General features: G+C 36.8%; 1 protein-coding gene across 1 annotated transcript; it reads right to left on the bottom strand.

Moving 5' to 3' along the window:
• Window positions 1–1,544: 1,544 nt before the first annotated feature.
• LOC106880151 (uncharacterized) lies at window positions 1,545–13,188 on the bottom strand. Its single transcript, XM_089351519.1, has 4 exons — window positions 10,722–13,188; window positions 7,784–8,005; window positions 4,773–4,979; window positions 1,545–2,145 (listed from the first exon to the last, which is right to left on the bottom strand). The coding sequence occupies exons 1-4, from the start codon at window positions 10,989–10,991 to the stop codon at window positions 1,942–1,944; spliced, it is 903 nt and encodes a 300-aa protein (XP_089207645.1). The 5' UTR covers window positions 10,992–13,188; the 3' UTR covers window positions 1,545–1,941.
• Window positions 13,189–14,237: the final 1,049 nt, after the last annotated feature.

Genomic DNA, 14,237 nt, shown 5'->3' with positions numbered 1-14,237 from the left:
TATTTGTTTGACATATTTAATGCACAGTATTAAATTTTAGTCAGTTTTGTGAAATAAAAGAAAACCTGGTATACCTGTGGAACCGTTCACAATGGGTTTCTTGTGGATTCCTTTCTTTAAAGCCAATTATCCCCAAGGGTTTTAGAAGAATTAAATCTATTGCTCTGGTTTAGATTTCAGTTATTACAGTTTCAGAGACTAGGATAGACATATTTTCAATGTGAGATCAAGATTTTTAAAAGCAAAATACAAGCAGACAACTACAGCTTATAATCCATGACTTTTAATCTGTTGCTGGTGTTTTGTAAACATATAAGAACACTATAATTTTATATTGCTCCAGTTCACTTAGCTGTAGGGAAAAACTACCTTATTTTTTATCCACTTAATCATCATCGTTTAACGTCCGCTTTCCATGCTAGCATGGGTTGGACGATTTGACTGAGGACTGGTGAAACCGGATGGCAACACCAGGCTCCAATCTAATTTGGCAGAGTTTCTACAGCTGGATGCCCTTCCTAACGCCAACCACTCAGAGAGTGTAGTGGGTGCTTTTACGTGTCACCCGCACGAAAACGGCCACGCTCGAAATGGTGTCTTTTATGTGCCACCCGCACAAGCCAGTCCGGGGGCACTGGCAACGATCTCACTCGAAAATCCTACGGGAGCCAGTCAGGCGGTACTGGCAACGGCCACGCTCAAAATGGTGCATCTCATGTGCCACCCGCACAAGAGCCAGTCCAGGGGCACTGGCAACGATCTTACTTGGCTTGCCGGGTCTTTTCACGCACAGCACATTTCCAAAGGTCTCGGTCAGTAGTCATCGCCTCAGTGAGGCCCAATGTACGAAGGTCTTGCCTCACCACCTCAGCCCAGGTCTTCCTGGGCCTACCTCTTCCACGGGTTCCCTCAACTGTTAGGGTGTGGCACTTTTTCACACAGCTATCCTCATCCATTCTCATTACATGTCCATACCAGCGCAATCGTCTCTCTTGCACACCACAACTGATGCTTCTAATGTTCAGCTTTTCTCTCAAGATACTTACACTCTGACGGGTATTCACATTGACATTACACATCCAACGGAGCATACTGGCTTCATTCCTTGCGAGCTTACGTATGTCCTCAGCAGTTACAGCCCATGTTTCACTGCCATGTAGCATGGCTGTTCGTACGCATGCGTCATGCTATGGAAAATGAAATTATGCAACAACCAAATAGGCCTGTGTGATTATGCAAAGTGCTAAATAATAGTTTTAGCATCTCAACAGATCTGCTATTGGAAGCAAGATGTTTTCAGTTCTAGAATGGATGTTCAACCAAATTAAGTTTTGTTTAGCTTTAGCAAAAATCTAAATATTCATAGTCAGAACTGACTGATGCTTTAATTGAAAAATTAACATTGAAATTAGATCTAAGCAATCCCCATTTGCAATGTAGGTGATGTTAAATATAGGTAAGACTGCAACTGAGGAACAGAACTAGAATATTACAGGGTAAATGATGAGTGATATGGTAAAAGAAAAACAAAATAATTGTCATAATTTCTTTGAAATATATCATGTTTATTTTCACTGCAACTTGAGAAAAGTACCAATCATTCAGATGAGACATTACATAATCAAAATTTTGAATCACAGACCTATTAAAAAAATATTATGCAAGAAATAATGAAGCCATCTTGCCAGAATCAAAAATACTAACAGTCAGGCAAATCCAACAGGATTATTGTTAGTGTAAAAAAATAAACAAAAATTCCAGAATACTTCTGTCATATTTCAAAATTGTGGGAAATCGGTTATAAATTCATAGAAAAATAGAGTCCAACAATTTTAACAAAAATATCTAAATTTTTTCTCATAATTTTTGATTTAAAAAGGACTATTCAAGTTTCAAATAAGAAGGTTATTCCAGAAGGAACAGATTAGAAAGAAAGATATACTAAACAGATCCTTCTAAAGGTACACGCTGCCAAACAGTGACATGACAAATTGTCCATTGATGTTTTCTTTGAGTCTCTCTGATCAGCATAGGCATTTCAGTTTCTTTGATCAATTTGAAATGTGGTGAGAGCACTTTTCTTAAGGCATCAAATCCATAAATAGGTTTCATTGCTTCATTATAGTAGCCACCAAGCCAATGAGACTGAAAAAGCAAAGCAAAGACTTTCTCAATATTGCAGAAAATAAGATAAGAATTAAAATGGAATATGAAAAATCGACAACTCATGAATACATTATATGAATTTATGGATCACAACTCAAAACAAATACATTTGCACAATACATTAGGTCATGCTGTATGGTATTATGTAAAGTAATATGCCTAGTTTCTGTCTACAAAATTCCACCCACAAGACATTAGGCTCGTGGCTATGACACAAGACACTTTTGATAAATGCTGCACAAAGGAATCACCTAAAACTATGTGGTTGTGAAGCAAATTTTTCGACCACACAGTTATATCTGCATCAAGTTACTGATTACACAATCTAATTAACTTGAGTTTTTAATCAAAAACACTCTTCATGATAAGATTAAGGTTTACATACATATAATAAATATCATACACCAGAACTAGAGGAGAAGTTTCAGTCACTATCAGAACTAGAGGAGAAGTTTCAGGTGTGGAAGCAAGGTCTAGAATTGAAGGGCCTTAGAGTCAACCCAGCTAAAACCAAAATCCTAATAAGTAGGAAGGTAGATAAAACACAAACCCCTTCAGGTAGATGGCCCTGCTCAGTATGTAGAAAAGGAGTAGGTAGTAACTCTATAAGATGTACCCGGTGCAAGCTATGGACACATAAGAGGTGCAGCAACATCAAAGGCAGGTTAACTAGCAAGTTAGTTTTTGTTTGTGGCAGATGTTCAGGTGCAATAAAGACTGTAAACAAACAGGAAACAACTTCTATCTCATTCCAGGGTGAAAAACTAGAGGTAGTCGATAGTTTCCACTATCTGGGCGACCAAGTTAGTAGTGGGGGTGGGTGCGCTGAAAGTGTAGCTGCTAGAATAAGAATAGCCTGGGCAAAGTTTAGAGAGCTCTTACCCCTGCTGGCGACAAAGGGACTCTCACTCAGAGTAAAAGGCAGACTGTATGACGCATGCGTACGAACAGCCATGCTACATGGCAGTGAAACATGGGCTGTAACTGCTGAGGACATACGTAAGCTCGCAAGGAATGAAGCCAGTATGCTCCGTTGGATGTGTAATGTCAATGTGAATACCCGTCAGAGTGTAAGTATCTTGAGAGAAAAGCTGAACATTAGAAGCATCAGTTGTGGTGTGCAAGAGAGACGATTGCGCTGGTATGGACATGTGGTGAGAATGGATGAGGATAGCTGCGTGAAAAAGTGCCACACCCTAACAGTTGAGGGAACCCGTGGAAGAGGTAGGCCCAGGAAGACCTGGGCTGAGGTGGTGAGGCAAGACCTTCGTACATTGGGCCTCACCGAGGCGATGACTACTGACCGAGACCTTTGGAAATGTGCTGTGCGTGAGAAGACCCGGCAAGCCAAGTAAGATCGTTGCCAGTGCCCCTGGACTGGCTCTTGTGCAGGTGGCACATGAGATGCACCATTTTGAGCGTGGCCGTTGCCAGTACGGCCTGACTGGCTCCCGTAGGATTTTCGAGTGAGATCGTTGCCAGTGCCCCTGGACTGGCTTGTGCGGGTGGCACATAAAAGACACCATTTCGAGCGTGGCCGTTTTCGTGCGGGTGACACGTAAAAGCACCCACTACACTCTCTGAGTGGTTGGCGTTAGGAAGGGCATCCAGCTGTAGAAACTCTGCCAAATTAGATTGGAGCCTGGTGTTGCCATCCGGTTTCACCAGTCCTCAGTCAAATCGTCCAACCCATGCTAGCATGGAAAGCGGACGTTAAACGATGATGATGATGACTGTATGCCAAAATGTATAATGTTTGTCCATTGTAGATAACATTCCTGGAAGACATAATACTTATTCTTGAAAGTTTGGTTAATAAAGACATGTGGAGTTAAGTGTTTGACCAAATATACCATGATATGTAGGCAGTAGATTTGAACTCAAGAGCAACAAACTAGTACACCACAACTGTATCCATTTAGCCATTTCCCCTCCTCCTCAGTAAAACTACTGATTTGGCAGACTACTTTATAACTTCCATTTTAATTGGATGTACCTTATAAAGACAAGTAATTTTCTATGTACATGGCTTACAATAGTAAAATATAAGCTACAATAACTTGTTTCAAATAGACATGGCACCAGATTCACTTGTTTATCTTTTACTTGTTTCAGTCACTAGACTGTGACCATGCTGGGGCACTGCATTGAAGGGTTTTAGTTGAACAAATCAATGCCAGGACTTATTTTCAAGCCTGGTACTTATTGTATCAGTCACGTTTGCTGAAGTTACAAGGATGTAAACAAACTAACACTGGTTGTTAAGTGGTGGTGGGAGACAAATGGAAACGCAAAGACACACACAGTTATATATATGCAACAAGCTTCTACACAGTTTCCATTTACCAAATTAACTCACAAGGCATTGTTTGACCTGAGGCCACATTAGAAGTCACTTGTCCAAGATGCTGCATAACAAGTATGAAACCACACAGTTGGGACTGAACCAGAAACCATGTAGTTGCAGAGCAAGCTTCTTAACCACTCAGCCATGGTTAAAAAGTAAATTTTATTTAAATGCAAAAAAGAAAAAAACACAGCACAACCATTCCTTTCTTAAGAATCATTAAAAAAGAAAATAATATGCAATAAAATAACAAACTGACCTTTGGGGTGAATGAAGTAAGCCAAGTATATGGTGCTGTAAGAACTAAAATACCATTTTCTTTTACTAATTCTGGCAGTCTCTTAAGGAAAAGCATTGAATCGTACAGACGACAGATCAGGTTGGCAGCAAGAACACAGTCGAATTTAGCAAGAGTTCTTGGTAGGTTGCAAGCATCACCAACTTGGAAGTTCACTCGGTCAACATTCTGAAATAAAATTTCAAGACACAGAAAAACTTATTCCAACACCTTCAAATCATCATTATCATCGTGATCACTATTATTGAAAAGAACAAATAAAGGTACTATCAGTACCAAATAAAAAGGTACTATCGATACCAAAATAAAGGTACTATCGATACCAAATAAAAAGGTACTATCGATACCAAATAAAAAGGTACTATCGATACCAAATAAAAAGGTACTATCAATACCAAAATAAAGGTACTATCAATACCAAATAAAAAGGTACTATCGATACCAAATAAAAAGGTACTATCGATACCAAATAAAAAGGTACTATCGATACCAAATGAAAAGGTACTATCAATACCAAATAAAAAGGTACTATCGATACCAAATGAAAAGGTACTATCAATACCAAAATAAAGGTACTATCGATACCAAATAAAAAGGTACTATCGATACCAAATGAAAAGGTACTATCAATACCAAAATAAAGGTACTATCGATACCAAATAAAAAGGTACTATCGATACCAAATGAAAAGGTACTATCAATACCAAATAAAAAGGTACTATCGATACCAAATGAAAAGGTACTATCAATACCAAATGAAAAAGTACTATCGATACCAAATGAAAAGGTACTATCGATACCAAATGAAAAGGTACTATCAATACCAAATAAAAAGGTACTATCGATACCAAATGACAAGGTACTATCAATACCAAAATAAAGGTACTATCGATACCAAATAAAAAGGTACTATCGATACCAAATAAAAAGGTACTATCAATACCAAATAAAAAGGTACTATCGATACCAAATAAAAAGGTACTATCGGTACCAAATGACAAGGTACTATCAATACCAAAATAAAGGTACTATCGATACCAAATAAAAAGGTACTATCGATACCAAATAAAAAGGTACTATCGATACCAAATGACAAGGTACTATCAATACCAAAATAAAGGTACTATCGATACCAAATAAAAAGGTACTATCGATACCAAATGACAAAGTACTATCAATACCAAAATAAAGGTACTATCGATACCAAATAAAAAGGTACTATCGATACCAAATAAAAAGGTACTATCAATACCAAATAAAAAGGTACTATCGATACCAAATAAAAAGGTACTATCGATACCAAATAAAAAGGTACTATCAATACCAAAATAAAGGTACTATCGATACCAAATAAAAAGGTACTATCGATACCAAATAAAAAGGTACTATCGATACCAAATGAAAAGGTACTATCGATACCAAATGAAAAGGTACTATCAATACCAAAATAAAGGTACTATCGATACCAAATAAAAAGGTACTATCGATACCAAATAAAAAGGTACTATCGATACCAAATAAAAAGGTACTATCAATACCAAATGAAAAGGTACTATCAATACCAAATAAAAAGGTACTATCGATACCAAATGAAAAGGTACTATCAATACCAAATGAAAAGGTACTATCGATACCAAATGAAAAGGTACTATCAATACAAATATGAAAAAATGTAGTTGTAAAATCAGAGGGAAAAATAAAAATCAATAAAATACAATACACAATGGATCTTTTTGGTTTGATACATTCATTCTAATGTTATGGAAAATTTCTACATAGATGTAGTTTTCAAGCTAATTACGAAAATTTCAACTATTTCTTAAAGAAATTAATGAAAATAAAGTTACAAAATTTTTAATTTTAGCATTTAAACTGGCCATATGCAGCCTGAATATTTGACCTGTTTTATGTTCAAACTGGCCAGATTTGGTCTCTCACACCTATCCTACAATGTCATTCTAATAATAAACATTCACATCCTAGAAATCTGAAAGCTATGAGATAATGCAATTCAACACAATATGAATAAATAAGCATTACAGTTGACAGAGTCATATGAATACTAAAGGGTTACAGATTGAAATTTCTGTGATTTAAGCCAATTAAATTCATCAATAATTTCTTCTTCAAATAAGTTACCACAGCATCGTGGGAGTTAGTGTTCACAGTGCTTCATAAAATTTCATTGTACATATTAATTTGTCTTTCATTAAATATTTTCATATTTAGAGGTTTTGTAACATATTTATTATTAATTTTACAAAAAATATAAAATTGTTTTGGTTTTCATAAAACAAAACACCCTTATGTGAGGTAGCTATATATCTCCTCTATAATAACACATACATGTACATTCCTATTTCATACTCTAGCCACTCAACAACTGGCATAAAATCATCTTTCCCTCCCAAATACTCCCCACTCCACCACTTAGGGGCCTCTTGCCTTTTCTGTTCTTTTCCTGTCTTGCAACATGTGGCAACCCTAATAGTGCAAGTGACACAAAAAAAAAAACAATCCAGTACAGACTATAAATTGGTTGATACTAAGAAGGACATCCAGCCATACAAAACATACTAGAGCTGACACTGGAGCTCAGCCTAGCCTTGGGGCTTACCAGATCCTACCAAACCATTCAAGTCATGCCAGCATCGGATATGAACATAAAATGATGATGATGGTGGTGGAAACAAACAAAAATAAAACAATATATCATCATATTGTGTAAAATGTGGATGAATCTTATTGGCTAAAATTACAAAAAATTTCAATGTTTCAATCTTCATATTATTCATGTTATTAATTGCTTCAAAAATATAGTTTTGATTTTCATAATTCAGTTGGAAAACTACATCTGAAGAATTTCCAATAGAATCAAAACAAATATATCAAATGGAAAAAGATCCCAAAGATTTCTCAACTAATTATAGTTTAAATGAAATAATTTGAGCTTAAAATTAGAGAAGACTTACCACAGAACTCGATAATGTAGTTGTGTGTTTTTCATAAATGTCTCCTTCACTGACAATCGAAAAATCTAATGTTTTCTTCTCTTTCAATAAAAGGCATTGGTTGATGAATGCTTGGCTGTAGTCAATTCCTATAACTTCCTCAAAATATTGTGACAGTTCAAATGTTGACCTTCCAACTGCACATCCAATATCTAAAGCTCGCCGAGCTTCTGTAGATCGCGGCTGAAGAATAGACACAAAATTTATACATGTATACATATAGGTTTAGTGATGCAAACAGGTAATTGTCAACTGAGTATCTTCTTGGCAAGTTTCCACCACCCCTCAATAGTCAGAGAATGGATGCTCTTATCATTGGATCAACAAAATTTAAAGAATAGTTTACAACCATGTGTGCAGCCTAAACCAACATAGGAAGCCTACCTATTGGGTATCAACCACATGCTTCTCTTCTCAAATTTCTTTCCTCATAACTTTGAGAGAAATGGATAATTTTCAATGAAATTTTCTAGCACACTTGTGTAAGCATGCCACATTTTCCTGTACCCATTTTCTACAGCACCAAACATCCAATTTTCTTTATGTCACATACCCAGGTGATATCTTCAATGCATGTATTGTGTCATCCTATAAATAATGCGGTTTTTTTTATACTTCTTTTATTTTTCAAAATTAAGATCTTTTTTAATTTAAAGTATACTCTCCTTCGTTTTCTACAATACTCTTCCATCTACTGGTAGACTTGCAAGGCCCCTCTTCCAAAATTCATTTGTCTGTGATGAAAAATACTTCTCCAGTATTGTTCTGACCTTGTCTACAGAATTCATATTTTTTTCTGTTCAAATGATTTTGAAGATGTGGAATAAATGATAATTAGATAAGGCAATGTCCAGTGAATACGGTGGATGGGGCATCATTTCACATTCAAACTGCTCCAGCCTTTGGAATGTCATCCTTGCTGCATGTGGCCAAGCATTATGCTGATGGAAGAACACCTTTCGTCTTGAAACCAAAGAAACAACAACAACACCTTACGTGAGTGAAGGTCTTCTTTAGCCTGGGGTGCCAGTATTTCTCCTTTCCCTACCCACTGTCTTCAGAGCTTGACAATTTTATAGGGAACTGCACTCTTCAAAACTTGCACAAAGAATAAGTACAAAATAAAATTACTACCTGCTTTTATAGCAAGCTAATGCAGGTAGTTTATCTCGTCTCCCTATGACTTTTAGTTCATGTAATTGAAAAAAACCACATTATTTATGGGATGACTCGATATTTATGAAATTATGGGACTTCACATAATCATTTCTGGTGCAATTTACTTAAAATTTTTCGTGACACTAAACTACATTAACCAAAAATTATATATATATATATATATATTATTTTAGACAGTTAATATTATATATTGAGGCATGATTTTCTTTCTTTTTGATGGTGGTATTAAGTTATGTAACAACATTAGCAGCTTTGGCTCTGTATTTTGTGTTTAGACGCTGGCATTGTTTAGTTGCTATTTACCCCCAGATTAGCCTCGATCAAGTGTTTCAGCTTGACCATGATTTTTTACTTTTTTTTTTTTAATGGTGCATCTCGAAGCAAATAAAGCTATAAATGAAAAAAAAACTTCGGTAAATTTTCAGATTAACACCCACACGATTGTGACAATCGTGTGGGTGTTACTTAGACTCTAACCCTCACCCTAAAACCCTAACACAGTAGTGACTACTGTGTTAGGGTTTTAGGGTGAGGGTTAGAGTCTAAGGGTTAGGGTTACGGTTAGGGACGGAATTCCCTAACCCTAACCCTAAAACCGTAACCCTGACCCCAAAACCCTAACACCCTAGTGAAAATCGTGCGGGTGTTAATCTGAAAATTTACCAAAATTTCTAAATATTGATTAAAACCCTTTGGATAGAAAAGTTGACTTAATATTTACACACTGTTATTCATAGCTTTATTCGTTTAGAGATGCACCGTTTCGAAAAAATTATTTCACCTTCTCTTGAAGTTTATACTTTCTTATGATGTCAACAACCATATTTAACATCGGACACTACATCGGCCAATAGTGGAGTATGATTTGAGGGAGATTTGGCTGTCATTTCTAGAAAGCTACCTCGTAGCGTGTTAGGAGAGTATTTTTGTAGCAATAAGACCCTGCAAGCTGAAATGTGTCATGATTTGTTGTGATTGGGGGAGTATTTAAGGACGTTTCATGCTGAGATGGGGCAACTTTTACGACGTTTTTAATTTTCTGAAGAATGTAACAAATTCGAAGTCGGTGCCCTGAATTTTGTTCCATGCTTTTTAGTTTGAGTTTTCCTGACATTTTTTAAATCGTTTGCCAAAACAAAGTTTTTCACAACAGATTCAGATATAACCAGAATCTATTTGAAAAAGTATTTGCAGAAAATTCCATTTAAAAATATCCATTTTCATGAAAATTTTGAGGAAATAAAGTCGTTGTGGGAGTGCACTTATGTAGGTGTGCTGAATATTGTTTATAGGTTTGAATTTTACTATTTCCTTCTTGTTAATACTAGAAGATCGAAGCGACCACATAGAAGCTTCAACTAGTAGTGTTGGTAGTCTTTCAAGGTTAATGAGAAAAGAAGGCGAACCCGGAACGTGGCACGTTGAGGTGTAAGAAATTAAGGTATGACATTTGGGTGCAAGTGATATATATATTTTACTTCGGATGGGACAGCTAAAGGAAAGGAAAATACATACAAAACCTAAATGAAATCTAGGGAAAGGGGGGGAAATGTATAAATACACGAAGGAAGCTGCACAAATCGATACAACTTTTAAGTATGAAATATAATGTTACCTGACGGTCGAACACAGGATTGAGTAGTGAAGGAAAATGAAAATACGTTTACTAATAAAGAATACATAATACAGGAATTATATACAATTGATGATGAGAACTCACCTCTTTGGGGCAGTACTTATCACAGAATATGGCACATCGAAGAGGGAAATCGAATCCATCTCTAATTTGAAAGTTATTATACCAGTCAGCATGCGTGGAAGCCTGAGGAGATCCGTAATGAAGATACATATACTCGTCGACTAACTTTGGTGTTTCGTAGACATTTTTCTTCCTATGTGCTTTACAACATAAATAATATCCATAAAGAGTACCTCCAAGTAGAAATCCGCAACTCCCTGATATAGCTGCAACTGTATAAGTGCCAACCATTTTGCGTTCAGATTTCTTTCGGTTTGTTTATGTCTGTCGACTGCTTTTCGTTATGATGATGCGCGGAGGATTGCCAGATTAAGTAGATGTAGCGAAAATTGACCTGAATAACTTAACAACAGATAATTGTGTTGATAATTTGCCAGTCTTCTTTATCTCAGTCACCCGCATCGCCTCTCCGTCCGCATCTGTGCCATGTCTCGTTTAGACGGAAATGAACCTTATACTCTCTAGAATTTATCACTTAAAATCACGTTTTCTATAATAATATTGGAACTAGCGGCGATGAGAGAAATCAACATTATCACAATTGTACTAAAAATAACTTTACACAAATAACAGTACTCTGTTAAGTTATTTTTAGAAATAGTTTTTATCTTATTCCAAAAAAAAAAAAAAGAGAAAGAATGAATATTAGATAAAGTTAGGTGTTTAACCCTAAGTCAGCCCCGTTTCAATAGATTATTCTATCAAAGGTATTCCAGTTGTGACCATTCCATCTATTTACTTGTCAGTGTATTCTTTTATTTTAAGACAGTAGAGTGGTATTTGGGGTCGATTTGGCGGAAAAGAAATAATATCTCTGAGCAATATCGGTATATAAATCTTTTTTTCTTTGTTAATCACAACTTATTGATTTCTTTAATTATGCTGAATGGATGACGTTCATTCCTTGAAAAGCATAAATAAAATAAAGTACCTTCAGCTGTGACTGACTGTCAGTTGGAAACATTTCTATAAATACATCACCATCTAACAATTACTTTTTCGTGCTTGCATGGCTTCAAACGGAATTTATTGAAGCAGATTTTCTATAGCGGGATGTCCTTACTGTCATCAACTTTCTCCTGTTTCCAAACAAGGTAATATTCCCCCTTCACCAGACACATTGTTCACGGAAAATTGGAAGCAAATAAGCTCGCTCGTATGACGATGATGTTCGCTTACAACAATCACTGGATCTCTGGACAACACATACATGCACATAGGGTGGGTTTCCTTCAGTTTCCGTCTACCAAATCCACTCACGAGGTTTTTGTCAGCCGTGGGCTATAGTTGAAGATAATGGAACTGAACTGAAGACCACGTGGTTGGGAAGCAAACTTCTTAATAACACAGCCTTATATATGAGGGGGTGCTGAAAAGTTCCTGGCTGTAAGGGTGGCCCCAAAAGGATGAAAGGCAAAGTCAACCTCGGCAGAATTTTAACTCAGAACATAACAGCAGACAAAATACCACTAAGCATTTCGCCCCGTGTGCTAATGATTCTGCCAGCTTACTATCTTGTTAGTCATTGATTATTTTAATTATTCTGTTATGAAATTATAAGATTAGTTCTGTTACTTGGGTAGCATAATTACTGTTGGAAAGGGTACTATGTTTTGTTTCCTTGTTTTCCATTGTTTAGCCAAGAGGAAGGACTTGTATCTCTGGCCTTTTCAAGCCCTCAAAGACTAATGAGATTTACATAATTGAAGTTCATTTGATATTTTCCGATCTTTTACTTGTTTCAGCCATTAGACAGTGGCTATGATGGGCACCACCTTGAAGGGTTTAAAGAAACAAATTAACCCCAGTACATGCCTTATTTTTAGCTTGATATTTATTCTATCAATGTGTTATGCCAAACTGTTGAGTTACTGGGATGTAAACAAACCAACACGTGTCAACCAAATTGACTCACAAGTCATGGGCTATGGTAGAAGACACTGAACCTTCTTCACAACATGGCTAACAAAAGTATGAGAAGTAGAGAAATTCCAGGTCAACTGTCTAATGAAAAAATATTGGGTAAAAAGTGGTTTGTAAAGAACCTAGAAGAGTGACAAAAAAAGGAGAGGTCGTGGCACTCTGTTGGTTATGACAATGAGGGTTCCAGTTGATCTGATCAACAGAACAGCTTGCTCATGAAATTGACGTGCAAGTGGCTGAGCACTCCACAGACACGTGTACCCTTAACATAGTTCTTGGGGAAATTCAGCATGACAGTGTGTGACAAGGTTGGCCCTTTGAAATATAGGCACAACAGAAACAGGAAGTAAGAGTGAGAGAAAGTTGTGGTGAAAGAGTACAGCAAGGTTTGCCACCACCCCCTGCCAGAACCTCGTGGAGCTTTAGGTGTTTTCGCTCAATAAACTCTTACAACGTCCAGTCTGAGAATCGAAACCACAATCCTACAACTGCGAGTCTGCTCCCCCAACCACTTGGCCATTGCGCCTTCACAGAGGAGAGGTAGTCATGAAGGATAAACTTGAGTATGCAATGGTCTAATTCACTAAAAGCATAGGACAATGGTTTCCAACCGTTTCACTACCAAGAGCCCCCTTTTATTTAAAGAAATTTTCTGAAGGCCTCCCACTTTCCCCAACAAGCTTTTAAATGGTTTGTCTACTGAACAAATTTTGAATTCAGCTCAAGAACCCTTCTGGTTATCTTTGAAGATCATATGTTGGGAAACAATGGCAAGGGGTCAATAACCGATAGGTCAGTGGTAAAAATCTTGTAAAGTGCAAGCATAGTCTTTGTTAGTAACAAACTATGTTACTAATCAAAAGATGATTTATATGAGTTGTTGTCTGCAGGTATCTCTGATGGTTTGATGGGATTTTTAAAGATTTCTGTTTTACATTTGAGATAAGGCAGAGGTGTGGTTAAGAAGCTTGCTTCCCAACCATTCAGTTTTGGGTTCAGTTCCACTGTGGAACACCTTTGGTAACTGTCTCCTGATATAGCTCCAGACCAAAGCCTTGTAAGTGGATTTGGTAGACAAGGATTGATGTATGTATATACATATATATACATCAAGTAGGACTTAAAAATTGAGTATGGGGATTGATTTAGTAGTTGTATGCTGTCAACTTAATGTGACAGTCCCCTGATGGGAATAATACTACTGTTGGTAAGACCTAAGAAGCTGCACCACTTCCTGTTGGCCTTGACACATTTCCTATGTCCTTATGTTTACGAGGGGGAGACAAGCACCTCCACCCAGCTAAGCTTGTCTCCCCCTTGTAAACATAAGGACATAGGAAATGTGTCAAGGCCAACAGGAAGTGGTGCAGCTTCTTAGGTCTAACCAAGAGTAGTATTATTCCCATCAGGGGACTGTCACATTAAGTTGACAGCATACAACTACTTCATCGTATCACTCCTGCATAAATCTCTCTGAGAGGTTTAGAAAATGTATTATTTCTAAAAACGGGGTTGGTTTGTTTGACCAAATACTTCAAGCCCCAGCATGGCTGC

The sequence above is a fragment of the Octopus bimaculoides genome, chromosome 4 (genome assembly GCF_046866305.1).
Source record: "Octopus bimaculoides isolate indiv1 chromosome 4, ASM4686630v1, whole genome shotgun sequence".
NCBI lineage: Eukaryota > Metazoa > Mollusca > Cephalopoda > Octopoda > Octopodidae > Octopus > Octopus bimaculoides.
Note: the sequence above shows the minus strand (reverse complement) of the source record. Positions and strands in the feature narration are given on the sequence as shown.